Raw genomic sequence first — 27528 nt, 5'->3', positions numbered from 1 at the left:
TGCATACGATAGTGAAGCATTCTAGTTGGCTGAAAGTGGAAACTACTGTGGCATGCTGGCATTTGCGAAGGACTTGCCGTGACAGCTGCAGCATCAGCCACACAGGCGCTGAGAGCAGCGAAGTTACATTTGTTTTATGTCATTTCAGCCGAAAAGTGTGAAGGTAGAAAGGTAGAACACCATCGTGAGCCGTTATCGGCAATAACCTAAACAAGGCGTCAATGAACTGTAACTACCTACTCCTTGCAATTTTACATGGCAGCAGCACGTCATGCTGCGTTCACGCCGACTCAGGCCTTGTAAATATCGATAGCTACGCTTGAGCGGCCATTGGTTCAAATTGGCCATCAAAAAACGTGATTTCTTTGACATGCGCTTTCACATTGTCATGAGCTTGACAGTACATGACGTGCAGGTTGTGCCGCACTAGGGTGGCACCGTCGTAGGCCGCCCTACACTGTACCGCTTTGCCCTGAAGCACATTGGAGACATGCCAGGCATGCTTTGAAAGCAAGGTTACCCTAGCATTGTTGAAAGCGAGTTACTTTCCTCGCGGCTTCTGAAATGCGGTGCTTGCTCATCTCGGCAGATGAAACTTCGTTGCTGTCGGACTGAAGTGTGCCTAGTTTGGTCGGGCTTCCATGCTTCAGAACTTTGCGTGCGCCCTCCTTTTACAGCCACAGGTATGAAGTGTTCGTTGTAGAGAAACGAATTTGTTCATTTTAAATGTACATCACTTTCGTACACGTACATCAAATATTTGTAACATCTGCATGCAGTTTCCATAGGCAGGGTCAGAAAACCATATATGTAGTGAAATTTAGTCGTTACAAATGATAGAGCGTTATATATATACTATATGAGTGGGTTTGACTGTAGACTTCATGGAGCCCTTTCAAAATGCCTCCAGTCACTTTCACCTGCACTGGCACCGTGTACAGGTCCACGGGCATCTGCATTACTGGCAATGTGCCAAGACAGCATGCTTTTGCACAGAATCCAGACGTATAATCCTAAAGCAATATTGAAGCCAGCCATCTGAGCATAACTGCTTCCAGGCATCCAGAAAGCTGACGCTGCTACTTTCTGCATCGTAATGAATTCTGGGCAGTTTCATTCCAGAAGTTAAAACTGAACTGCAGAAGAGCGCAGTTGTCATGCTTTTAGCATACTCTTGCGAATGACCTGGCATGTACGACTCACGGTTGCACAATCATGAAGTAAGCGTCTTTATCAAGCCACCATCTTGCTTAAAATGCTGGGGGCTCGTACGCTGGCTTCTTTTGGGCGCCTGCGTGGGCTGATTGCGGCTGCTGAACAGTGCCGGTAACCTTGCCCAAGGTCGTAATTAGTACATTGTGACAACATTAATGCATGTCTGATGGTGCCCTAAATTAGAGGGGGGGGTTGCTGCATGAGGTCACATCAAAGTGGCAAGCGAACCGAGCAAGTCCACGTGAGCGGTGATAGACCAGAAAACGGAGGGGCCAGACGAGCAGAAGACAGGGCCGGCGCACCGTCTGGCTTGGCTAGCGAGCCGTCACTGGGTGAAAAGTGAGTGCAAGTGACGCTGCCGACCTTGCCCCATTGCCTTTTCTCTAGCATTTGCCAAGTTGAGATTTTGTGACATCCAGAGCCCCGTGCAAATCTTTGCATGGTAATCTTTGCATGATAAGAGGTTCACATTTTATTTATTTTATTTGAAATACTGCAAGCCAATGATTTGGCTCGAGCAGGAGGGGTTTCAGGCACAATACAAAGGTACATAATCCAACAACGCAAGGGATGAGCAGAGGAAGCAAATGCATATTATAAATGAAAAAAAATATGTGTCATGAAATTTGTTTAACAAATGTGGTCATTAAGAGAAAAGCACAATACACGTGTAGTAGGAATGCTTAAAAAATTCACCAGGTGTGTAAAATAACTAGTTAGGCTAGGAATTCAAAACATGGCACTGCATTTCAATAACAAAGTCATCAGTGTAAGTACCCTAGGTGGCAAAGAATTCCATTCCACAACTGTGCGCGGGAAGAGACTACATCGAAATGTGTTCGTGCAAGTGAAGATTGGTGCTAAAGAATGTTTATGACTGTCGCGTTGACCTCCTACTAGATGCCTAACAGATTTTGGGAGAGCTAGTTTAATTTTTCCGGAAAGGCAGCTGGGAAGAAATTTTAGGCGACTAACTTTTCTACGGGCTTCCAACATTTGTACATTATTGAGTTTCATTAAATCTGAAGGGGAATCTAGGCGTTTGTACTTTACAAAAATAAATCTAACTGCTTTTCTTTGAATTCTTTCAAGGTGCATAATATCTTTTTTGTAATGCGGATCCCATACGATGGAAGCATACTCCAGTTTTGACCTTAAGCATGGTAAACTAGAAGTTTTGTACTAATTGGTGCATTTCTAAGTTTTCCTTTGAGGAACCGTAGTTTCCTTAGGCCGACTACACAGATATCCGACATATGTTCTGACCACGGGAACTTGTTTGTTTACTTAACACCAAGATATTTAAGCTTGTCAACTTCTGAAATCGGATTGTTATGAATTGAATATGTAAATGTGCTAACTAGCTTTTTTCTAGTAACACAGGGTAGTACTGTTTTTTCTGAGTTTAAAACCATTCCTCAACATTCGAACCAATCTCCAATTGCACAGATACTGTTTTGTGGAAAGATGTGATGATTAGTAAAGGATATATCTTTGAATACGACACAGTCATCGGCAAAAACCACATAGTTACTGTGCTGGCGACTACTTCAACTGCATCATTGACATAATTGAGAAACAACAACGGGCCTAAAACACTGCCCTGTGATACTCCCGAGGTAACAGGAAGCACAGAAGATGTGTATTTCTTTATTTCTACAAATTGGCTTCTATTGGAAAGATGTGCACTAATCCATCGGACAGTGAAGGAAGGAAGGCTGAGGCATTATAATTTACACAATATCTTGCCATGTGGCACTTTATCGAAGGCCTTCGAAAAATCTAGGAACAGAATATCAACCTGTCCAGCGATATCAAGTACATCCAAGATCTCATGCACAGTTGAAACCAGCCGAGTGACTGTTGACATAGCTTTTCTGAAGCCATGCTGATGTGATGACAGCACTTTACGCTCAGCTAGAAACTCTTGAATGTAACATGCAATAGCATGTTCCAACAGCCTGCAACAAGTGCTTACGATCGAGACAGGGCGGTAATTATTTACAGAAAGCTGGTCACCTTTTTTGGGGGGTATGGGTGTAACACGTGCAATGCGCCAATCACTTGGGACGACACTTGTAGTTACTGACAGGCTAAACAGAATGGTCAAAAATCCAGAAATTTGCTCTCCGAAATGCACGTCTAAGAAATGCGTTTGCAATGCCGTCAGAGCCTGCTGACTTTTTCATATTCAGATTAAAAAGCATAGCAGTGGCACCTTCACGAGTAATTACTGCTATTTTCTCCGTTGTCGCCAGAGATCCTTGATAATCGTATTAGTCTAGCTCAGAAAATAAAGTCTGAAAATACCAATTGAAAATTTTTGCGATTTCCCTTGGTTCATATATAATTTGGTCATTTACTTTTAATTTATGTATATCTTCATTAGTTTCACTTATGTGTGGCGCCAAATTTTTTGGTAGTCAGATGTAATAAATTACGCCAGAGTATTGCTGAAGAAGCTGTTTCTTGCATATCTAACTTTTTCCATTAAATCATATTTTAATTCAATGAACTGAGATGAGTTTTGTACTGTTTTCTGAGGTGTTTCGTTCGCCGGTTCATCTGTATTATAACTCTACCGATCCAAGGATTTCTGTGACGTTTGTAAATTTTTTTCTTAGGAATGAAATTGCCAACGCAATATTCTGTAGTTGAGTGAAAAGTTTGCCACAGGCGCTTAACATCATGACTGACAGAGTCAAGATGCGTGTCCGAATAATCAATTATGGCTGTGTCGTCAGCCTTGTTGTAATCTGTAATTGCAGCCAAAGAAGACATTTTTCTATTTTCAACAGCTTCTTTAGTCCAGTTAAAGATACTAAATTATGGTCTGAAATTCCAGGTTCCACGAGAACAGTAATAGTAAGATCTTGATGAGGGCTACTTGGTTCATACTTAGAACTGGGGTTAAACAGCGCGAAAAAGACGAGGACACAAGGAAACAAATACCACTGACAAGCGCTGACTGCCAACTGGAAGTTTATTTGAAATTCACCGAACATTTATACCTTTTTCAGAATAGGCATGCGCACATCAGTCGCAAAAACATCTGCAAATCAGCAACATTATAATCTTTCTTCCAAAAATGTTGTTTCTTTTCCCGACAACGCAAGCGAGGGAGTGCTTACACATTTATCTCCTTCCTTTCTAGTGTGATAGGCCTCTACTATTTGCCTTTCCCTCTTACGTTCCTTCCCCCATGAATTTTCTTTTCAAATATGGGGGCGCAGTGACACTTGTTACAGTGTCCGGCTAAATGACTCCCATAGCCATTTTTTTAGGTTAGTGCTGTGCTGACGAGTTCTTTCATTGAAGTGCTGTCCCGTTTTGACCTATATAAGATTTTCCACAGCCGAGCGGTATCTGATAGAGAGAGAATAAACATTTTTATTCGGTGAATGCAGCTTTGGAGAGGCGTCCTCATTCCAGAATGCTTTGAGCTAGATAACGTTGCACCTGCACTCAGTGAAATGAGTTTTAATTTAAAACTCGTTTCAACTTATTTTCAAGTTAGTTGAGATATCAGAGTTAACGAGGGTTTACTGTGTCAAGTGGTCATGGCTGTACGTGTATGATGGTGGTGAAACGAACAGCCGGAAGAAACACGCCTTTTGGAATGAAGCGCTGCCTGACATCACACTAGAGGTGCTGGAACCTTCTGCGACTTCCAGAAAAAAAATTTTTACTGCTGCTCTGCTTCAGCCAAACTGATATTTCGCACAGCTCTATGCATGCCTGCCTTGCCTAGTTTACTGCTACGAACTCATATCCATGCTTGTGCCATTTATGATTGTAATTTCTTGTGCAAGTTTTGAGTTGCGGTCATTTGGAAAAATTATTTCTAACTTGTTCATCACCAAAAGCATTACCACGAGATGCTTGCCTGCATGGCTCTTGTTTACAGGCAGACAAACTGGCAATGTTGCCTACGTGCACCTCTCCAGGGACGCATGAGAACTGATAGAATCTTGTCTGGTGATCTAACAGTTAACCCTTTGAGGGTCGAATTATTTTGAAGAAAACTTTCCCTGGTGGTCAAATTACTTTTGTAGAATAATTAAAGGGCTACGACCAACACTCTGTGGAGGTCACTTCGCGAGTGCGACTACAAAAACTGCTGCGTGAGACTCTTTCGGGCGGCGGCGTACAGCGGCCGCGCACGCGGGAGCCTCGAAGGAACGATTCTCACTCGTCGGGGTTCGCTTCAAGACTGAACGTTTATTTTACAAAAGACATCGCAGTGACTAGAAAAGGAAGAGAAAAGTAAAATACAAAATCCAAGTTGTCCATTGGCCGCACCGACGCCTTCGTCCTTCTCGGAAGCGCCGGCCATTCGCGCCCAGCAGGCGGACCGCCGAAAACACGGGGCACGGATCGGGTTGCGGGTCGAGGCGCCGGTTGGGACACCAGCCCAGCGGGGCGCCCCCTCGTCCGTTCGCCGGCTCCCTCTTGGTGCACCGCCGCGCCCCCAACAATGGTTGCAAGAAACGTGCGACGGTCGCTAGCAATTCTCAACAACCTCCCCCGCAATGAGCGTCGGCTCATTCTTCCCCTAGTTCAAGCGGGTAGAGGGCTTGGACTGGTGTCTCAGCAGCTTTCGGTCTGGCGGGAAAATCTCGCATGCTCGAACTCGGCCGTCCCTTCCAGGAATCGTTTCGACAACCCGGCACAGCTTCCAGTTCTGTCGCGGGACCTTCTCCTCCCTGAGTAGAACAATGTCCCCTTCCCTTATGCTTCTCTCTAGTCGTAGGAATACCTACGAAGTTCTAGTAGGTATTCCTGCCTCCATCGTCTCCAGAGTGAATCGACAAGTGTCATACGGTGTTGCCAACATTTTATGAGCGCAGCCTTGGTAGATTCGCTGGAGACCGTTTCTCCAGTGTTAGGCAAAACTTTCATTCGGTGCCCTATTAAGAAATGCGATGGCGTTAGCGGCAGAAGCTCCCCTGCATCCGAGTGAAGGAACGTGAGCGGGCTGGAGTTCACAACTGCCTCGATCTGAATGAGTACGGTGGTAAAGATGTCATTATTTAAACCACTTCTTCCGATGACCTTTCGCAGCCCTGATTTTCTTCGAATGGAAACTTTTCTTAAGTCAGGAAGCTGTTGACACCACTTGTTCCACGTTTCGAGGATGTCTGACGGAAGTGGGTCATCCCATTGAGCACCTCGTTCCCATAAGCTCTGAAACATGATCTTAGTCGTGATAGTTATGGGCGCAAGGAATCCAAATGGGTCAAATATGCGAGCCGTCGTTTGCAGAAGGAATCTTTTTGTGTCCTGATGCTGTTTGAGAAAGTCAATCAGGGAACTCATTTCAAACGTGAATTCATCTGTAGTCGGTCTCCACTCAACGCCAAGGATCTTAGTTACGATATGTGCTGAAATTCCGTGTTCGTCTCCTGACTCTTCTGACTATTCTGCTGCAAGGTTTGGGTCATTGGACTTCCATTTTCTCAAATTCATGCCTGCCATCTGAAGAATATGTTCCGCCTCTTTGCATATGCGCATAGCGTCCTCTAGAGTATCGGCACCTGTGACCAAGTCATCCACATACACGTCGTCGTTTAGCATGCTTGTTGTCTCCGGAAAACTATCCTTTGTGTACTCTAGATGGTGCTTTAGTGTCGCGGCGAGAAGGAACGGACTGGATGTTGCACCGAACGGGACCCTCGTCATCCGGTACTCTCTGATTGGAAGGAGAGCTCGTCCCTGTTTTGGAGTACTTTCATACCAGAGGAAACGAAGGGCGTCCCGGTCATCCTTTTTAAGCTCAATCTGCAAGAATGCCTTCTCGATGTCGGACATGATCGCCACATTGTGTACTCGAAATCGAGTTAAAATATCCGACATATTTTGGTTCAGATTAGGTCCGGCGAACAGGACGTGATTTAGAGACAGTTTCCCCCGCGCTTTAGATGGCGTTTTAGTCTTGGTCTTCCTCGCCGATGACAGCCACGCGCAACACTCCCACAGTGGACACATACGTTGCTGTTGATTCTGTGGTGTGCGTTGTCCCCTGCAGGGTCCAGCCAAAAATGGTCTCCACGGCTGCGAGACCGCTGTCGAGGCGCCTGACACCACCGGTTGTGACCTCCCAGTAGTAATCGGATCCCAGCAGCAGCCCTATCTCTGCTCCATCTGGCGTACTGTCGGCGAGTACGAGGCCTTGCTCTTCGAGGTAGTTGACGGTGGAAGCTTCAGGTGCTGACACAATGTCGCAGCAGATTTGTGGGATCTCGAGCGCTTCAACGCGGATCTTTCTTTCGTTGTGTCGACTGCACACGCATAACTCCACTCGACGGCACTTCATTCCTGAAGACGGCTTGTCGCTTCCAAATGTCATTATTTTCAGGGTCTCCTCTCCCATCACACGCAGTTGCATCTTCTGTGAAACCTCTTTCTGGACAAAAGTGCGCTGACTTCCGCCGTCAATCATCAGCCTGACCATCGCTGGCTTCTCCCTACCCTGAACCCACGCTTGAGCCGTCTGCAGAAAGACACGGGTTCTCTTCTTGGTGCCTTCGACTTGCAGCGAAGACTGTACGATTGTCTCAGTGAGTAGTCTTCTCTTCCGACTTTCCTGTCGCTGGTGGTCGATTCAGGTTACACAGGGCTGCTACGTGCCGGCCGGAACATCTCTTACATTTAAGCCATCTTGCGGTGTGGCATTCGTATGCTCGGTGACCTGCCTTGGCACACCTAAAGCAGAGTCTTTCCCACTGCACAATTGTCCTCTTCTGATCCGCTGTCAAATCAACTTCACAGTCGGCAGTTGAGTGGCTGCTCGCTTCGCATAATTTGCACTGTGTTTCAGCTTTCATGACGGCAGTTAAAACCGATGCGGACGCCTTCTTTTCAGGAATATCCTTGCAGATCGGGCGACTCAGCCTTTTGGTGCTCAGCTGTTGACGGGTTCCACATTCGGCCCTCTCTCGACATTCTACTTCGGTCTTGAGGAAACTGAGGAAATTTTGAAGATCATCTCCTGACGCGACTGCAGATGTTGTCTTTTGTCTGCAGTAACCGAGGCAACGCTCATTCGGGATGTTTTTCCGTAGGACTGTCAATAAAAGTACTCCATAAGAATTCGACGCCACACCCAATGCCTCGAGGCTCCGAACCCCCATCTGGACCTCATCATAAAGGGTCCGCAGCCTCTCAGTGTCGAGGATGTTAAGGACAGGTCGGATGTCGAGCAACCTCGACATGTGTTCTTCAATGATAACGTCGCCTTTCCGAATCTTTCGACCAATGTCTTCACTGCAATTTCATAATTTCGGTCACTGAGTGGTAGCCCGTCGATAGCGGCTGCTGCTTTGCCAGTGAGATAGCTCGTCAAGTACTGAAACTTGTCAATTTGATGTAGAGCTGGATTCTTGTGGATGGTAGACTCGAACTGATTCCAGAATCTGTGCCATGATCGCAGGTATCCGTCGAATTTGGCGATCTCTAGCTTCGGAAGTCTTGTCGTTGTCGACGGTAGCTGAAGAGTCGTCGTAACTGCATGCTGGACGGAGCCTGACTGTGCGACGTGGTCACAGTTATTTCCTGTTTCTGATGGTGTACTTGACCTTGTTTCGCTCGCAGCTCCACCTCTCAGTGCCCTTTTTATCCTTGTTTTCAAGGTGCAAATTCTCAAGCTGTACGCAGCGCATTCTGTTAATACATTGTCGAGCTCCTGTAGGTCCACTTTCTTTTCTATAGCGTCGTTGACTGCTTTAAGCTCTTCAGCTTGTTCAAGAAGGATGTCCAAATGTTCTTCAAGCTCACCGGTTGATGCTTCTGTCGCTTGAAGTAAGATGCTGGCCGCTGCGATGGTAGTGTCGATGGCTTGTCGCAGAGTCGCTTGCTTCCTTTGTAGTCGCTCCATGATGCAGGCGAAGTTATTCCAGATGTAGCAGTCCCGGGTTTCGGCACCAGAAAATGTAGAATAATTAAAGGGCTACGACCAACGCTCTGTGGAGGTCACTTCGCGAGTGCGACTACAAAAACTGCTGCGTGAGACTCTTTCGGGCGGCGGCGTACAGCAGCCGCGCGCACGCAGGAGCCTCGAAGGAACGATTCTCACTCGTCGGGGTTCGCTTCAAGACTGAACGTTTATTTTACAGAAGACATCGCAGTGACTAGAAAAGGAAGAGAAAAGTAAAATACAAAATCCCAGTTGTCCGTTGGCTGCACCGACGCCTTCGTCCTTCTCGGAAGCGCCGGCCATTCGCACCCAGCAGGCGGTCCGCCGAAAACACGGGGCACGGATCGGGTTGCGGGTCGAGGCGCCGGCCGGGACACCAGCCCAGCGGGGCGCCCCCTCGTCCGTTCGCCGGCTCCCTCTTGGTGCGTCGCCGCGCCCCCAACAATGGTTGCAAGAAACGTGCGACGGTCGCTAGCAATTCTCAACAACTTTATTGCGGATCTTGAATGTACAAGATGTATAAAGTCGGGAATAAATAGTAAAAAAAAAATTAGGAACAGTATTTTGGTGTCGGCATCACTCAGAACTGCAATATGTTCAATAGTATTTCAGAGTGTGGTACTCCTTGAAACACGAGTCTCCGCACAGCCACAGAGAGCGAGAATACCTCATGAGCGGCGGTGATAAACGATTAAGAGCAGTGCAAATCAAGATAGAAATCAACTTCTGCTGCCCCTGTGATAGCGTGCCGACAAAGATAAAAATCACGTTTCGCGCGCCTCTGCACGGTGGAACCGAAGCCGCGAAAGCGCATTGCTGCTGAGAGCGAGAATACCTCGCGAGCAGCGGTTAAGCTAAGAGCAGCGCCAATGAAGATAGAAATCAACTTCCACCACATCTGCAAGAGAGTGCCGACAAAGGGAAAAAGGACATTTCCCGTGCCACCGTTGCGATCACGTGGCGAAACCGAAACCGCAAAAGGGGTGTTGCCGCAGTCTGCGGGATGCGCTGAAGCTAGAAGTCAGTTCTGTTTATCTCCCCAAGAAGGTAGCACAAATTTGTAAGTCCTGTAAGTTCTGTTTATCTCCCCAAGAAGGTAGCACAAATTTGTAAGTCCTGTAAGTTCTGTTTATCTCCCCAAGAAGGTAGCACAAATTTGTAAGTCCCCAAGAAGGTAGCACAAATTTGTAAGTCCTGTAAGTTCTGTTTATCTCCCCAAGAAGGTAGCACAAATTTGTAAGTCCTGTAAGTTCTGTTTATCTCCCCAAGAAGGTAGCACAAATTTGTAAGTCCTGTAAGTTCTGTTTATCTCCCCAAGAAGGTAGCACAAATTTGTAAGTCCCCAAGAAGGTAGCACAAATTTGTAAGTCCTGTAAGTTCTGTTTATCTCCCCAAGAAGGTAGCACAAATTTGTAAGTCCTAAGAGGTGGCAGCACCTCCCAGTGAGCATGCATCGTCATTATGGCGCGAAATTTCAAACGGAGGGTCGAAACCGTACCCGTATGGCAAAGACCTTACGGGACAGAAAGCCGCCGCCGTACATGTACGGTGAAAACCGTCAAAGGGTTAATTAGTGCTAGCATTTTGTTCACTTTGTTTTTGTGATGGGTACCCGCTCCACTGCATGCAATTGCTGGTGAGCTCTGATACGCACTGATACCATCTGTCGTCTTACTCTGTGCGTCCTGTGGCCGACCACTTCATTTTCCATTCTGAAGCTTTGTCTGGGTCGGATGCTGCTCTGGGGTCGCCATACTGCCGTCTTTGCTGGTTTGGCACCGGAATGGCAGAGCGGGGCCCTCCATTCTATTCCCACTTTATTCAGGAGGGTGGAAATCGCCATTAATTCCACTCATTCTCCTCGGTATAATGAGAGCTGGCCCATTCCCACTCCTGGAGGGGCTGAACTGAACCGTTCCTCCAATTGCAGTAAATGAAATGCTGTCTCTGTGATTTGTTATTGTTTACTACATGTACTCTCCTTGTGTGCCTCATAACTAAAAACACATTTTTGAAGTCTTAACAGTGTTACAAATAATGCAATGTGCAATTTTTTTTTGCACAAACATGTTTGTGGCCTGTTATCTCTGCAGTACATTTCTGCCTTTAAGATTTCTGATACTGTATTTACTTGCATAATGATCGCACTCGCGTAATGATCGCACCCCTGCAATTTTGTCATCAAAATTCAATTTTTTTTCTTTCCCGTGTAATGATTGCCCACCGAACTTGCCGCAGCGATATGTCATGTGCCTAGTCTAGCTAATGATGATTGCACTTACCATCTGTCGTATGCTAACGAATGCTATGAAAATGACTCTTCAAGACCGTACCAAGCAGTCTGTACACACCAAACATTCTTAAGCAGATGCCCCATTTCATTCCTGTCATCACATTCCGCACTTCCACGAAAAAGAAAAGCTGCAACCAAGCTTGCCTTGGCTTTATTGTTTGTAAGCTTTAGAATGGTTGTGCTCAACAAAAACAACAGAAAGACCCCTTTTGGTTCCTCTCGTCTGCACTCACAGGCACGCAACAAATCGCGAGCGGCAACGATAGTAGCCACGTTTGCACTGAAAGGATAGTAGCCACGTTTACGTTAAACAGGAGGTTAAAAGTGTCGTTAGAAGTGTACCCTATTCATGTGCCAATGCTTGCAATACAGCTAAGATATTCGCCCACCCTTAGTGGAAACGTGCCGTATTAGGATAGTAGTGAAGACAAATGCCGCGGTTTGCGCAGCATGCCCGCCATGTGTTTTTATGTCACTGGCAGCTAAGTGCGCCCATCTCTGTTTCTGTTCCCTCAAAGTGGACATGGCTATGTTATTGCCGCAAACTTGCCGATATTCACAATATTATTTATGACTGATATGGAAGAAACTGTTCTGACGCACGTAATGTACTCGCGAGAAGAAAAAAAATCGTATTTGGTGCGTTTGGCTTGCTCCGCTGGCCGCCATTTTTGTTTTGGTGTCCTGCACTGTTACAGCGGCAGCTGCCTGTTTGTTGACCTGCTGTCATCCCGCAGCAAATGCGGGATGAAATTTTTTTTTCTTTTCGTGCAAAATTTATCCCGCGTGATGATTGCACTCCTGAATTTGCATACATTTTTTTTTACAAAAAGTGATCATTATGCGAGTAAATACGGTGTCTACTGTATTAAAGCAAACCTTTCTTTGGTAGCACTCACATACTTTCCTGACCGTGGCCGAATGCTGCTGCCTTGCCGAATAGCTGGTACTGAAAAATCGGGATTGCACTCGTTATAATGAAGTTGAAGGGGGGAGTGAAAATTACTTACATTCATTACTTTGTTATACCAACTGTAGCCTTGTACTGCAGTACTGTATGCCTAATGTTGCACACAACACAAAATGCAACAAAGACTACTTCTCCACAGCCCACCAAACCGCTATGCAATGTGCAATGAAAATTTAATAAAACAGCAAATGACTCCCTGTTTGCAGCATGCAGCTTTTTAGCACCTGATGCGGCAGCTGTTACGATAGCATCATTATGTTCTGATGTTATGGTCTTTTGCTTCCGTTTTCCACTTGGCTCACTCGTATTGTCGCGAAAACAATAAAACAGTGACACAGTTGAAGAGAACAGCTAGCAGGCTGTGATGGAATAATGTAAGCACACATCATGGTGCGCCTACCATGCAGCTGGGGCAGTACTCTCGGGCGACCTTCACGACTTTCAGAGGTGGTTTCGCGAGATTTCACGAACAGGTCGACAGCCAACAGAGCTTGGCACAGTGCCAGAAATGGAAGCAAAACTGTCTGATCCGCTCCCTCATTTCACCCTGCAACTCTGCTGTGTGAGCGGAGCTGCGGTCTAGACAATGAAATGCATGAAAATATATAGCATAAATTTTATTGTCTTGCTTGTCAATTAGCGTCAACAGGCATATGTTAACTGCGTCGGTTATTAGTCACGAATATGTGATGTTAATGCAAAATATATTGAGTTCTTGTGATCAAAATAGCTCCAAAAGATGTCAATTTGTGATGACAGCCGGAATTGGGGTCCCCTCTTCAGGAGCCCTTTCCTTCTTGCATAGAAAAATGCAAAGAAACAGAGCAAGGGCTCACTGTCTACGCTTCTTCAACACCACAATTTCAAAAGTGGTCAAAACAAATTCAAGCCTTTCTAAATGAAATTACTCCTCGTCGTGTTTATGCAGTTTTTCCTGAATTTAGAATTAAACCACACATGACATTAATTTCTAACATCATTTTTCAAATACTGTGTGCTATAGCCTACGACTGCCGACTTATGACTGCTGAAGTTAGCTTTACTTCAACTCCACACGTGTTAGGCGGTTCACGACCTCATTGCACACTGTGACACAAGCAGAGGTTGCATTCTAAATGAGGTCCACCCTTCCAAAAATCTGTAATGCATTCGAAACTCGTTCGTGTAAAGCAAAATAGAAAATAATCTTATTGTGTATGGCATGCATCCATCTAGATTGTTCTGTCACTTTGAAGACTAACAAAAAAGCGAAACGCATTGATAAGTTTCGCAGGGCAATGTTTTTTTATTCACACCTTCTGGCATAATAAAGGCACTATTTTTTCCAGGATGCCTCTCTGACCTCCTCTTAACTCACCTTCTGGATCCTCGAACGTGCACCAAAAACATGGCAATGCATTCACAGTGCTTGCGCTCGAAACCATTGTAGACTCGTGCAGTGTGCAACAGCTCGCGATGTCATTTTGGCCTCCATCCTTGTGTCATAGGTGAAGTATGCTCTTGCTAAATCAAATCATATATTTTAACTACTAGAAGTAGTCTTTAAGGGGCAACTCAGGAGATATTTCAAAATCAGCGGATCTGAATTAAATTTGCTAAGTGTGTTCTTGTGCACGCCTCTGTCATTTCTTGAAAACATCAGACTTGAGAGTTGTGCAGATTTTTTACAAATGAATTTATTTCATTCCCTTGAAACACCTGCCTTGCATGCTCCTCAGCTACTGGCCACATTGTGTTATGACATAAAAGGAGGTATACGTAGAGCATGCTGGTAATGAGTGGCAGATGACAGGGTCGAAGAGTGAGCTAGTGTTTGGTGTGAGAGGTCACAAAAAGTTACATTCTCTGTGGATGGGCAAGAGACGAGAGGCAAGTGGTGTGACGTTGTTAGGTGCACAAGCTTTAGCCCTCGCCATCAGCACACACAGTTTGAGCCGAGTTCAAGCCTATGACAGTCGCCTCGATTTCGTGTTTCTACTGCTGGTGAACCTAAAGCTAATTAAGCCATTAGGATAAAGACAATTACTTCTGTAGTTGAGTTTTGACCATATGGATTTGAAATAAACCCATACAGTGCACACGCATAAAGCTAGAAGTGACGACATGACATGCTATCAACATCCGTACGATGCCGTTCTCGAAGGTGGTTAGTCACACTCGCCGGCACTTCCCTATGTTAAATGTGACTACGTACATGGGTGTATTTTTACGTATTACACTGACTCATTATTTAGCTTCTGAGGTGCATTGCTTGCCTCGTATCCTAAGTGCGCAGCAAGCAGAGGCCCCTTCGATACAGCAGTGCAAGCAACCGCCTCATTGAGCTGCCAACAGTGTCAATACTGGCATTGATGTTCCCGTGAGAAAACTACACATTCTCTAAATGAACGATCATACACGCAAAGTCGTAATCTGTGTCTCTTTTTTGGAACACAGATTTCGGTCTCTATAACCCATGTCTCCCCTTAATTGTTTGCATGAAGAGAATACTAAAAATTATAAGTACCGTATTTACACGATTGTAAGTCGACCCCTTTTTTTAAATTTGAAAGTCTGAAGTTGGGGGGTCAACTTACAATCGAAACCATGCAACACTCAGGGAGGGGGGAGGGGGTGGGGGGGAAGGTGTCGATAGTTGATGGAAGCGCCGCTGTTCCCATTTGCGGCGGCACCCTCAGAACGGCGGCGCTTGCGGGGAGTATCGGTAGTTCATGGAATAGCAGACACCGCTCGCGGGTTTCTCTTTCTCTGTTCAAAGGCATTGGTATTGGTTTGACCAACTTTTTGACGTGTTCCGCTTGACTGCCGGCTACTGCTACTTCTATGCTTCCCCAGTCGTCATGAGTGCTGCAGGCCCACTAATCGTTCGGCACTCGTTCACAGCAGCGTTCAAGGGGGCTGCCATCCCTTACGCCGAAGAAACAAATCACTGCTCAGCGGGCCGCAATTTCGATGTTTCTAAACGGGTGGTGCGAGACTGGTGACTGCAGCGAAGTGAAATTTTCACCCTGTTACGGCATGTGAGAAATTTCCCACATGCCGAAGTCTGGACGCTTTCCGGAGCTGTAGGCTAAGCTTACGGCGTACATCGCTGAAATGCATGATCGGTCCCTGCCATTGAAGTGCGACATGGTCATGAAACAAGCCTGGACCTTCGCCTTAATTTTAAGGTTCTGCTCCACCGTGAGTACAACGAGTGGCTGGTGGCAGAAGACTGCGAAATTACGCCAACCGGACCTGTCAAAAGAGCCTCCCTGACGGCTGCGTGCGGTTGGGTGCATTTGGCGTGGGCTGCTGTTCTGCAAGATGTCCTGGTGCGGTCGTTTGCCAAATTTGAAATTTCGCTGGACCACGACGCGCTGTGGGACCGCAGCAACGATGACGATGGCAGTACTAGTGAAGACGAGTAGTCCAGGGACCATGTCAGCTACTAATAAATTTTCCTTATCGAATGCGCCCTCGGGTACGCTCTCTTATTTTTGTTTTTCCGGTCAAGCGATATGGGGGGTCGACTTACATTCGAGTCGACTTACAATCGTGTAAATACGGTAGGCAGCATACCAACACCCCCCTACTACGATCTCCCACTTGCTGTTTTCGAAATTGTGTGGTCGCACATATCAGCACGACTCAGGGCGATGCAAAGGTGCTTGCTTGCGCAAAATCTGCATGTTTTGATATGTTCTGACAGAAATTGATGTCACTGATGAGCAGTTAGCATCATATCAAGCAAACAATGAGTGGTCGCTGTACCTGCCGATGTAAACAAATGCACCAGTCAGTGCTCTGGACTGTCACGGCATTCTTGCGGGATACAAATGCGGAAAGTTGTGCTCCACATCTTATAGTGGGTATGCAGAGCACCTTCTCAAGGAGTAAAACACATAAAATAGCACGTTTAAATTCATTCGTTAGGGCTACCCTTGGTCTTCATGTTGCAGTGTGATATGTTGTGCATAGGTGCTGGCTCTCCTGGTGGCGGGTCGAATGCTAATGGCGATTCATGGCTATTTGTCGGAACCGTAGCCGTCACTGTTGGACAAATCCGAAGGACTGGTGCAGCTGACATCGTCACCTGAAGGCCCGGTACAGTCACAAATCTGCTGAGCATCTGCTGTTCAGTTTTTTTTTCCACGGGCGAGACTGCCATGTCTTCCCTGCCTCTCGCGACGTCACACGAAGAGATTCGCTTGGCTGCTCGGTCAGGTTCCGGTTTCATTTTTGCTCATTTTGACTCATTTAAAATTATTTTCGAATTTTCGGGACACTTCTACTATCAGGCGCGTACTTGGAAGCCTAAGTAGTCCGTTACTTTGACATGGTCGAAAAATCACCAGAGCTGCCCTTTAAGGGGGGATGAGGGTCTTGAAAACTTTTTTTTTATTTCTTAACGTATCTTCCTGAAAATTCGCATGCAGATATATCTTTCAATGCTGATTCCAAATATATATTCAGATTTGATATATCTCATTTAGAAATGAAGATATCGCAAAATAACTGATCCCACATAGGTCTTTTGTTACGGGCCATTATGGTAATTTCTTAATTGAAAAAACTAGTTTTAAAGAATAGCTGTCATTTCCAAGGACCTACTGCACATCCTAAAGCTAAAGAAATTTTTAAAAAGTCATCATATAGGTCATGAATGAATATCAAAGTAGGAAGAAAAAAACAATGCAGGAGTAATTAGCTTACACCTGACCTAATTGCTAGTCTATTTGGTTTAATGAAAAATGGAAAGCTTTAGGATGCAGCTGAGGTTTCACTGAAAAAAATGATACCTAATTCAATAAAATCAGTTGATGCAAACATTATGAAAAGTTCCGTAAGGCAAAGGCATTTGATCAAAAAAGCAAAGCTGAGAAAATTGCATTCAAAGTTTTGCTTACTCTGCCACTTTTGTTTACCTATCACATGGAAAAATTTAATGCTTTAGCATGCAGCCCAGTCATTACTGAACACAATAACACCAAACTCACAGAAATCTGTTCATGTAAAGATTGTGAAAACTTCTGTATTGCGTTGGCCTTTGACAAAAAAAAAAAGCTCAAAAAGTCACCTGCTATTTTCTATGAATCTGCCACACATTCACAAAAGTCCTGGGCAGTAGTCCTGGGTTCTGTCAGGCTTGTGTTTCTTGGCCATCCTCTTCTTCACCTTTTCAGCGTTGGTGTGACTTTTATCAGACCTGCACAGCCTCTGTTTATCTTTCTCAAGGCTCCTACGAATGAGGCAGCTCCCAGGACTGTAACCAAGCTGTGCTGCAACAGCTCTGCTGGTTGCTGCCATTCCTTGGTTGAAGCGAGAAACTGCTTCTGCAACAGCTCTTTCAACAGCCAGCAAAGAGTCATGCGTGTTCTTGGAGCTTTGGCTCCAAATGACAGAGTGTAGGCACTCAATGGCGTTCTGTGTCATGCCATCTTTGCAGCGCTCCAAGAGGGCCTCGTCGCCCAGCCTTGCAAAGATTGGCTCAAGAGCAGTGCGAACGTGGCCTGGCAGAGGGTTTTTGTGTGGTGACGGCTCCACTTGGTTCGCCAAAGCACGATTGAAGGCACACCACGAATCAACCCCTTGAGGACAGCAACTGTGGTCTGGGGCTTCATCTGTCGAGGTCATGTGCAACAGCGTGGCATGCACTGCCTTTTTCATGCCTGCAACGTCGTGGCTGTGGCTCCGCAAGGCATACCCATAGTAGTTTGTAATTTTCTTTATCTTATCTTGGGTGAGGTTGCCCTTTCCGCCAAGAGATTCTCCTTGTGCCTTCTTCTTCTCCACCAAGTTGCGAAGAGCCGTCCCCATCCGCTTGTGGACATGGTTCAAGCAGTCTTTCTTTTCAATGGATATATATCCATACACTTCTCCTGAGGTCAATGCATGAAAGGTGCGGCTATCACCATCAGAAAGTATAGTTGTGTACCGCAACCCATTTTTTTCCAGAGACCTGTTGAACAAAATGATAGCTGCTTCAGTCTCCATCCGGCCGGCATTGCAGTCGATGTTTTTCATGCACTTGTGGTTCACAGCCCAGTCACCGTACCCATCATCACTGGGATCAGGTGCCCCTTGGCACCCACGACAGTACCTCGAGAGCACAACATGGTCCAGTACTAGGCCAGTGTATAGCTCTATGATGCAGCCTACTGCAATATTTGAATTGTGACCACGTGTCTTCCATGTGCCATCAAATATGACATCTACATTTCCTGGTGGATTCAGGAAGTTCTTGTACATGTCCTTCACCACTTTGACGCTTGCTGCTTCTGTAGCAGTAGCTACTGCCTGGCAAGCTTTCACCATGGTGTCCATATGCCCCCTGAAAGTCTTGTGGTGAAGTCCTCGGTGAGAGAGGTTCATGGTGGCACAAAAATCTGCTAGGGCAGTCGCTCCCTTGCCTATACTTTGAATTCCCTTCATTGCCCGCAAATTGACTTCAAAGGGCGTGATGTTGGATTTCCCGGGCACTCGTGGCGACGAGAAGTGCCGCTCGGCGAAATCGCAATTTGAGCATGTGAGCTCCAACTTCACTGCTAGGCCGTATTCTCTCTCACTGCACTTTGCGAGTTGGAGAGTGGTCATCCCACACTTGCTGCAGCTTGTGGACACAAACATCTTCTTTAGCACTGAGAGATCAACGATGATGTACTCTGTGCCGCGATCGTCATCTTCACTTGCTGTGCCGACGTTCATTAGCTCGAACTTGCGGGAAGTCGCGGACTGCTTCGCCAATGAAGTTTTAATGTTGTCTGCGTAATTTTCGCGCCCCGCGCACTCCGCCTCCGTGAAAAACACCGTGTCGAAGCGTTGAGCACGCGAGCTCGGTTCAGCCGCGTCCGTCGGCACCGAAGCGGCGTGCGGAAACGCCGAAGTCAACGTTAGGCTTAGGTCAGCCGGCTCAGCCGCTTCCGACGACACGGAATCCGAAGCGACTTGCAGCGTCTCAAAAGTTGGCATTTTCGACGGGCTTAGTCCAGGCGCATCCACCGGCACTGCACAGACTTGCGTTAACGAAGTTGACACTGATCGGCACTGTCCAGCCGCGTCCACAGGCGAAGCTAGCGTCGACGGGGTTTGTTCAGCCGCGTCCACCGGCGAAGCTGTTGTTGGCGAGCTCAGTCCTGCCGCATCCACCAAGGGCACAGCAGCTTGCGGCATCACCGAAGCTGTAGTTCTCGACGATGTAGCGCTGTTCTTATTCCATGCGCGTCTCTTTTTGCCGACTGCTTTTCGCGTGCTTGCTTTCAAGCGCGCGTCTCGCACCATCGTGACACGCGGAACAAAGCCACCAGGCACGCAAAAGCAAGAAATTCGTGGTTAAAAGAAGCGACCCAATAGCCAAAATATCTAGAAGAACGATAAAGAAAAAGGCAGAACGAAAAATACTAGGAAACAAAGAGGAGCTCGAAAAATGACGTGCGTGCAGGCGAAAGCAGACGACGTGAAGGAGTCGGACAACGCGGCCGCGGAAGGCGAAGCATACGTCACGGCCAATCAGAGGGCTGCGCCTCGAGGAGGCGCCCGGTTCACCCAATCAGCGGCTGTCTCGCGACGATTTCCCGCTTGAGAACGGGTGCCAATCCCTCCGCTGCACGAGGGTCAACAGCGTGCCGAGGGGCGCCAGAATGGAGAGCGGGAAACCAGCTTTCAAACGAGACCAAGATGGCGCCGATCGGTACGCGTCGCGCGGAGCTACGGCAGCTTGAAAATGAGGCAAATCTTCGCGCTTGGCGTTCAATTTCGGCTCACCGACGTTTATAAATTACCGTTTATTTTATACTTTGAGTAGGAATTGCGCCATAATATTTTGTAGAGGCATAGTTGGGACATTAAAGACTTCAAAAACGCAATTTTTGAAAATTGCCATTTTTGACCATTTTTCGCGATTTCAAGACCCGCGTCCCCCCTTAAGTGCAAAAGTGAATGAGCAAAATACAGTGTTTATAATTACTGCAGCGGAGGTAGTCGCCTATTGGTAGAGAATGAAATAGCTGGTTCTTAGCACCCTCTGCTGCGTCACAGGTCTGACCGCCGCCGTGGTCAGTTCCGTCGCAGCTGCTGGGGGCTGGGGTTTGATTATCGTAGTATTCATATGGGAGGTTGTGGCCAAGTACTGCACCAGGGTGGCGAATCTTGCTCTGGTGAGGGAGTGCGTTACCGGTTCTGGTCTCGGGGATCAGGCCGCACTCCAGGCCTGTTTATGCAATTTTATCAACATGCGGATTTTTTTTTTTAATCCGGTGGAAAATTGCACGGCACCGGGATTCGAACCACGGTCCTCTTGCATCTGAGGCGAATGCTCTACCTCTACGCCACCGCTGCTGCTGGGAAAACATGGCCACAATTAGCACATGACCGGGGTAGTAGAAGTATGGGAGAGGCCTTTGCCCTGCAGTGGGCGTAACCAGGCTGATGATGAAAGAGCTGGTAGGAGAAATACAATATATTGGTCAAGTGCAATTTAGTCCAAATGACAAATTTACTGGTTTGATTGTCTAGCTCAAAATCAACATATAGCTTTCCAGGGCTAAGTGCCGATTTCAGTACGTCTCTCCGGAATTTCGAGCTCGCATTCTATTATTCCATCTATCCGACCGATGCCATTATTACATTCCCATTCCATTCTGGGGGTCTAAAGACGCAGAATGATTAGTATTTAGGCAGTCTGTTTAGTGTGACGTGGCATCTTCTACGTGGGATACGGTTCTAGGAGATATACGGAAGTGATTTAAGTCGGCATGGCTGGAGTTTTCGCTTGTGTTAAGGCGGACAGAGCACCCTGCATGATGTTGCACTATACATCGCACTATACTGTATGCATCTGCAGCATAGGGTAGATAACGCGGCTGCCGCAATGAGCCCGTTTGTTACGGGCAGTAGCGTGCTCCGAGCAGTCTCTGTGGGGGACGGCATCTCATGCTTTGTGGTGAGCCAGTCTAAACGCCAACATCCAATTGAAACAGGTTGTCTGTTTCCCTTGTAGTGCACCTTCGAGGGGTTATGTTAGAAATTTTTTATTGTGAGTGCGCAGTTCGGTGTTCATCATTGTACCCTCGCATGAGTGAATATAAAGAGACTTTTCTTTTGACCCTTGGAAATTGTGTGATTGCCATAGAGACAAGTGCGAACAGAAATGCAGTTTATGCTACTTGCCATCGATGCGAAAGAACACTGTCGCACGCAGCTATCCAGCACACTGAGGGGGTCAGGTGAGCTTGGCAGGCGTGGTAACGCGATGAAGCACGCTGGGGGCTCCTTCCTGCTCCTTTTAAGCTGTGCACTGGTCCTGACTTTCTCCCTGCGGATTTTTTCTTGCCATTTTTACAGCACACATGACATCTTTGCCTTTGGCTCGGGTTTGTCGAAAACGCGGTGTAGGGGAGTGAGGGATCTCATTTGAAATAGCCGTTGTATGGTTGTTGGAGTTAAAATTCGCTGGAGTTTTTCTATATTCAAATACATAGGACTTTGCTGCTGTGACCAACAGAACAGTTCAAATTATCCGTCAGTTTGAATGAAGAGATCTTGAATTATTGATATTTTTTATTTTTTTATTTCACAATAACCCTAAAGGCCCTCTAGGGAGGGTATTACATAGGGTAAATGTTACATAGGTGAGGTGAACAGTTCATAAATGTAATTACAATGGAAAAACAAAACTGGGAAAAAATTAATTACAGTGCATCAACGTACAAACACAAAAAAAATAATTATAGTTATCAGCACAGCAACTCTAAATGATTTCTACAAAATGTGACACTGTCCTGAAAGCTTTGGTTAACGGCGCAAAAAAAAAGTTTACAAATGAGAGAGTCAGATGTGATATATTAGGTATGCATGGTACTGCGTAGAGCGTCTGTAAATTTTGAGGCATTTGTTTCGGTGACAATATGCAATGGCAGATTATTCCATTCTTTCGCAGTGCGAGGTATAAATGACTGACCAAATGCGAGGGAATGACACATTATGCATTTTACTTTGCAAGAATGATCCCGACGTGGAAGAATGGCTGAGGGTTCACACATGAACTCGTTATGAAGAGATACGTGATAGTAGAGCTTATGGAATAGTGTTAAACGAGATATATTACGGCGAAGTGACAAGGCTTCAAGCTCGGCGCGATTTTTTAATGCAGTTACACTGGTTTCTCATGAATAATCTGAAAAGATGAATCGTACAGCACGGTTCTGCAGGCCTTCTAAGTCAGTTATTAGGTATGCCTGATGGGGATCCCATATGGCTGACGTGTACTCTATTTTAGGGCGTATTAGTGTTGTGTATGCCAATTTGCGTAAGTGTACAGGAGCATGTTTGAGGTTATGTTTAAGGAAACCAAGCGAACGGTTTGCAGAAGTGAGGATATGGTTAATGTGATTATTCCACGTCAAGTTAGGGTACGCCAAGATATTTGTAGCTGGAAACTTGATCAACAAGGCTGTTGTTTAAGATGTAAGATGTTGATGTTCTGGGTGCCTGATTAGTAAAAAACATGAATTCAGTTTTAGTAAAATTTAGAGGCATTAGCCAAGTTGAACACCATACGTTTATTGCGTTTAGGTCAGATTGAAGAATGTCGTGATCTCAGTTAGAGTGAATATTACGATATATGACGCAATCATTAGCGAATAGTCTGATATTGGATTTGATGCCGTCTGGTAGATCATTAGTATAAATTAGAAAAAGTAGGGGCCCAAGCACACTTCCCTGTGGTACACCAGATGTTACGGGGACTAGAGATGAGTTGTGATTGTTAACCGATGTAAATTGCATCCTGTTGGAAAGAAAGTCTTTTATCCATGTGACAACAGTAGAGTCAATGTTCAGCTGTGTAAGTTTGTGAATAAGTCTACGATGAGGGACACAGTCGAATGCTTTTGAATAATCTAGGAATATGGCATCTACTTGGATTCCGGTGTCTATTGATGAATGTATGTCGTGAATAAAACCAGCAAGCTGAGTGTCACATGAATAGCCTCTGCGAAAACCGTGCTGTCGCTTAAATATGAGGTAATGTTCTTCAAGGTAGTTAATGACCTGAGAATGTATAATATGTTCGAATAATTTAAAATGTTACTTGTTAAAGAAATTGGTCAATAGTTAAGCGGTGAAGAACGATCCCCAGACTTGAAAAATGGCACTACCTTAGCCACCTTCGAATCGTGAGGGATAACGCCTGTTGATAGTGATTGTGAAAATAAGGCGGACAGTATTGGGAAGATGCTTGGGGCAATATTTTTTAGAATTGTTTTATTTAAGCCAGTGTTATCAGCGGAAGATGAAATCTTAAGATTAGTGAGGAGAGAATAAATTCCAGAATCAGTAATTATTATTTCCGGCATAAACGAATCAGTGGGAGTCATGGTGGCTAACGGTTCCAAATATTCGCACGTGAATACTGATGAAAAAGTTTCGTTCAGTAGTTGGGAACAATCAGTGTCAGTTATCGCTGCGCCGTCATGATCAGTGAGGACGATGTTAGAATTATGCTTGGAATTAACGACACGCTAAAAGCGCCGAAGGTTAGTTGTTAACATCGATGACAGGTCCCGTTTATAGAATTGTCTGCGCGTGGCTTTGAGTAAACTTTGGTATTCTTCGTCACATGCTTCGTACCGACGCCAGGATTTAAATAATCAATTTCTGTCAGCTTGCCTGTATAATCTTTTTTTTTCTTGTTATTTAGGCGACGAAGGTTCAGCGAAAACCAAGGAGCAGTGTTATCGGATTTTATGGAAATGACCGGGATGTATTTATGAGATTAGTGAGTGCTTTTTTAAGTAGTAACCAGTTTTCTTCTACTGTCCGCGACAAGTAATCTCTCAGAAAGTCAATAGAAAAAAGCGATAGTTCATTGTTAATACGATCAAAGTTAGCTCTTTTGTAACACCTAATCTGCTTGCTGATAATTTGCCTTTTGATAGGTGAAGGAACAAAGCGACCAGTTGAAACATCATGATCGGATAGACCAGTAATATGAGTTATTTCAGAACTTATATCTGGATTGTTCGTTAGGATCAAATCAAGAATATTAGAAGAGTGCGCAGAACATCGTGTTGGGCTTGAAATTAATTGGGTTAGGCTGAAATCAGGACAACACTGGAGGATCGCATGCGACTCTGACTGTGTGCTATAGGTTGATTGTGTGGACCATGCTATGTTTGGGAAATTAAAATCACCAAAAATGATAACATTAGAATTCTTTATTCTTTATTCAGTGAGTGCCCCGCTTTTGCCAGTAAGGCGTTACAGCAGGGGGGGGTTACAGACTTAAATAGAACACTTCTTCATCTATACAGCACACTTGCGTCTCTTGCAGCCGGTTCCAATCTCTGATGGTCATCACAAAGAAGCAATTGTAATACATAGTTGTTCTTGCACGGTACTCTTTCACTTTGTGTCGGTGATCATTTCTACTGGATATGTAATTGGGTTGATACAAGTAGTTATTATAAGCAATTCCAGTGTTACCATGAAAAATACAAAAGTAAGACATTGGTCCGAGAAGATGACAAGATTCAGGATCTCAACTTTCTCATTGGCCCGAAGCTGTACGAAGCGAATTGGCTTGAGCTCCAGAATAATGGTTACATTGCCAAAGTGCAGTGTGCTGAGGTGTGGTGCCCAATGTCACCAGAGTTCTACAGGGAGTATCTGCAAGCAAGAGCATGCAAGAAGATGTTGTTATTCGTCATGAACCCAAACAAGTTCAGGGCCTGCCAGTTCCTCATTAAATATCACGAGAGGCGAAACGACAAGATCATAGTATTCTCTGACAACGTCTTTTCCCTCAAGCATTATGCCATCAAGATGAACAGGCCATACATCTATGGTCCTACATCTCAGCAAGAGAGAATGCAAATCCTGCAAAACTTCAAGTACAATCCCAAAGTGAACACCATCTTTGTGTCCAAGGTGGCCGACACCTCTTTTGATTTGCCAGAGGCAAATGTCCTCATCCAGGTGTCCGCTCATGGAGGCTCCAGGAGGCAGGAGGCTCAGCGATTGGGTCGTATCCTCAGGGCCAAGAAAGGTGCCGTGGCTGAAGAATACAATGCCTTCTTTTATTCTCTGGTGTCTGAAGACACTATGGAGATGCATTACTCGCGAAAGAGACAGCGCTTCCTGGTGAACCAGGGCTACAGTTACAAGGTTATTACCAAGATGGCAGGCATGGACGAGGAGGACCTTGCGTACCGCACAAAGGAAGAGCAGACAAACCTGTTGCAGGAGGTGCTGGCTGCCAATGATGCTGATGCAGAGGAGGAACGCGTTGCTGGCGAGACTGGTCCAACTGGCCACCGCGTCCAGATGTCGAGAAGAACTGGAAACATGAGCTCCATGTCTGGCGCCGACAGTGCAGTGTACCTGGAGTACAGGACTGATAAAAAGAAGGAATGTGGAATGTGGAATGTGGAAACCGATAAGTAAGTTCAGTAAAAATGCGATGAAATTCTGCTGTGAACCCATGAGTGAGGTCCGGTGGGCGATAAAAGACACCAATAATTACGTTACTTGATCTGAATTTAAAACAAGTTACTACGCATTCAAGGAAAGTGCTAATAACCACGGGCACTACAATATACTGTCTATTTATTGCAAGGAGGACACCACCACCTCGACGATTTTTCCTATCGCAACAAAAGATATTAAAATCAGCTTCACAAACGAATATGTTTTCATTAGGAGTAGCATCGTTCAACCAAGTTTCAGTTAATGCTTAATGCAACAGTAATCAACAGTTAATGCAACAGTAATCTGTTGCCGATGTTGAGTCGATTAGTGAAGATAGTGCGACATTTTTAGACATAACGCTTCTAATGTTAGTGTATAAAAAGCAGCAACCGTCCTCATATTAATCGTACTATTTGTTCATGTTTGTGGTGTCTGTGGAACCTTAGGGGAAGCTAAAAGGTTGGCGCCATGTCAAACTTTGCACTCGAGCTTTGCACAATTGCTTGAGTGTCCCATACGTACACTTCCTTGTTAATTTTTAGTTTGTTAAAGACAAGGCTTACACGGTGTTTTTCTTTCTTTATGGTTTTAGAGAACTGCCAAAGTTGAGATACTAACTTTGACGAGAAATGCCAAAGTTAGTATCTTTCAGCTTGTGGCCATTACTAAGCACTGTTTCGATTTTTTTTTCATTGAAAAACTTCGCAATAATCGGTCGAGTGCGTTCATTTGAAAATCGTCCAAGGCGATGCGCACGTGCGATTGAAGCTGTTGATACTCCTAGTTGATCTTTGCAGAATTTAGTTACTTTTTGCTCGGACGTTTCCCAGTCTTCCGAATCACCCGTGTCTTGTATGCCATAAAAGAGGAGATTAGAGCGCCTTGAGCGGTTTTCCAAATCGTCTATTTCACTGTATTATTGTTCTGTGCAGTTGATGCCCCCCCTGGCCATGCTGTCCAACCCCATCAATGCTGTGACCACCAAGTTTGTGCGCACCTCCACCAACAAGATGCGCTGTCCCATCTTCTGCGTAGTGGTAAGCAGAATAGGCTCTTGGGATGCACATGCCGTGGCTGTACGAGGAAGGCCGTGCTGGAAGCTTAACTTGCTTACAGTCCCGCACACATTACTTGGAAGCCTCAGTATAACGAATGCGGATGTAATAAATGATCAATCGCAATGAAGTAAACCTAACATTTTTTAAACCACACGCTCCTGTGGCCTGGACCATCATGAAATTTCAAGTAGTCTGAACCAGACACTGAGCAAAAGACCAAATACTGCTGATGCTGTTCAAAAAATTATCTTGCCTTTTTTGTAACAGCACTTTTCATATGAACGCTTTTGTGAGATGAATCTTTCCATCCTGGCAATTAAAGGACCTTTGCATTTTTAGATTAAGGAACTTCTCGCTGTTTAGTCATAAGCTCTTTGCAGTTTCACTATTCTTTAAACTATTCACTGTGAACCTATTTCATGCTATTGCTGTTCTATTTATATTTTCTTCAAACCAACAAATTGAAATTTGCCCCAGCCCAACGTTACACCTGTAGGTCCAATGGGCCTACCCCAAGACTGGCCGAGTAGTAATCTAACGTGTCCGAATTGTGGGTAGGTGGCTGTGAACAACAGAATAAACCACTCGCAAGGCTTTTTAAGGCATACTTTCTGCAACCTGTGTGTCATTG

General features: G+C 45.5%; 1 protein-coding gene and 1 pseudogene across 2 annotated transcripts in view; both read left to right on the top strand.

The window, feature by feature from the left end:
- The window catches only part of LOC139053001 (pre-mRNA 3' end processing protein WDR33-like), a 219859-nt gene that overhangs the window by 23089 nt on the left and 169242 nt on the right, over positions 1-27528 (top strand). For both annotated transcript variants that reach the window (XM_070530135.1, XM_070530134.1), the window contains one exon: positions 26772-26876. In XM_070530135.1, coding sequence (XP_070386236.1) covers positions 26772-26876 — 105 coding nt within the window. The remainder of the gene's footprint in view (positions 1-26771; positions 26877-27528) is intronic.
- LOC139053002 (general transcription and DNA repair factor IIH helicase/translocase subunit XPB pseudogene) lies at positions 24883-25815 on the top strand (annotated as a pseudogene).

The sequence above is a fragment of the Dermacentor albipictus genome, unplaced genomic scaffold (assembly GCF_038994185.2).
Source record: "Dermacentor albipictus isolate Rhodes 1998 colony unplaced genomic scaffold, USDA_Dalb.pri_finalv2 scaffold_51, whole genome shotgun sequence".
NCBI lineage: Eukaryota > Metazoa > Arthropoda > Arachnida > Ixodida > Ixodidae > Dermacentor > Dermacentor albipictus.
Note: the sequence above shows the minus strand (reverse complement) of the source record. Positions and strands in the feature narration are given on the sequence as shown.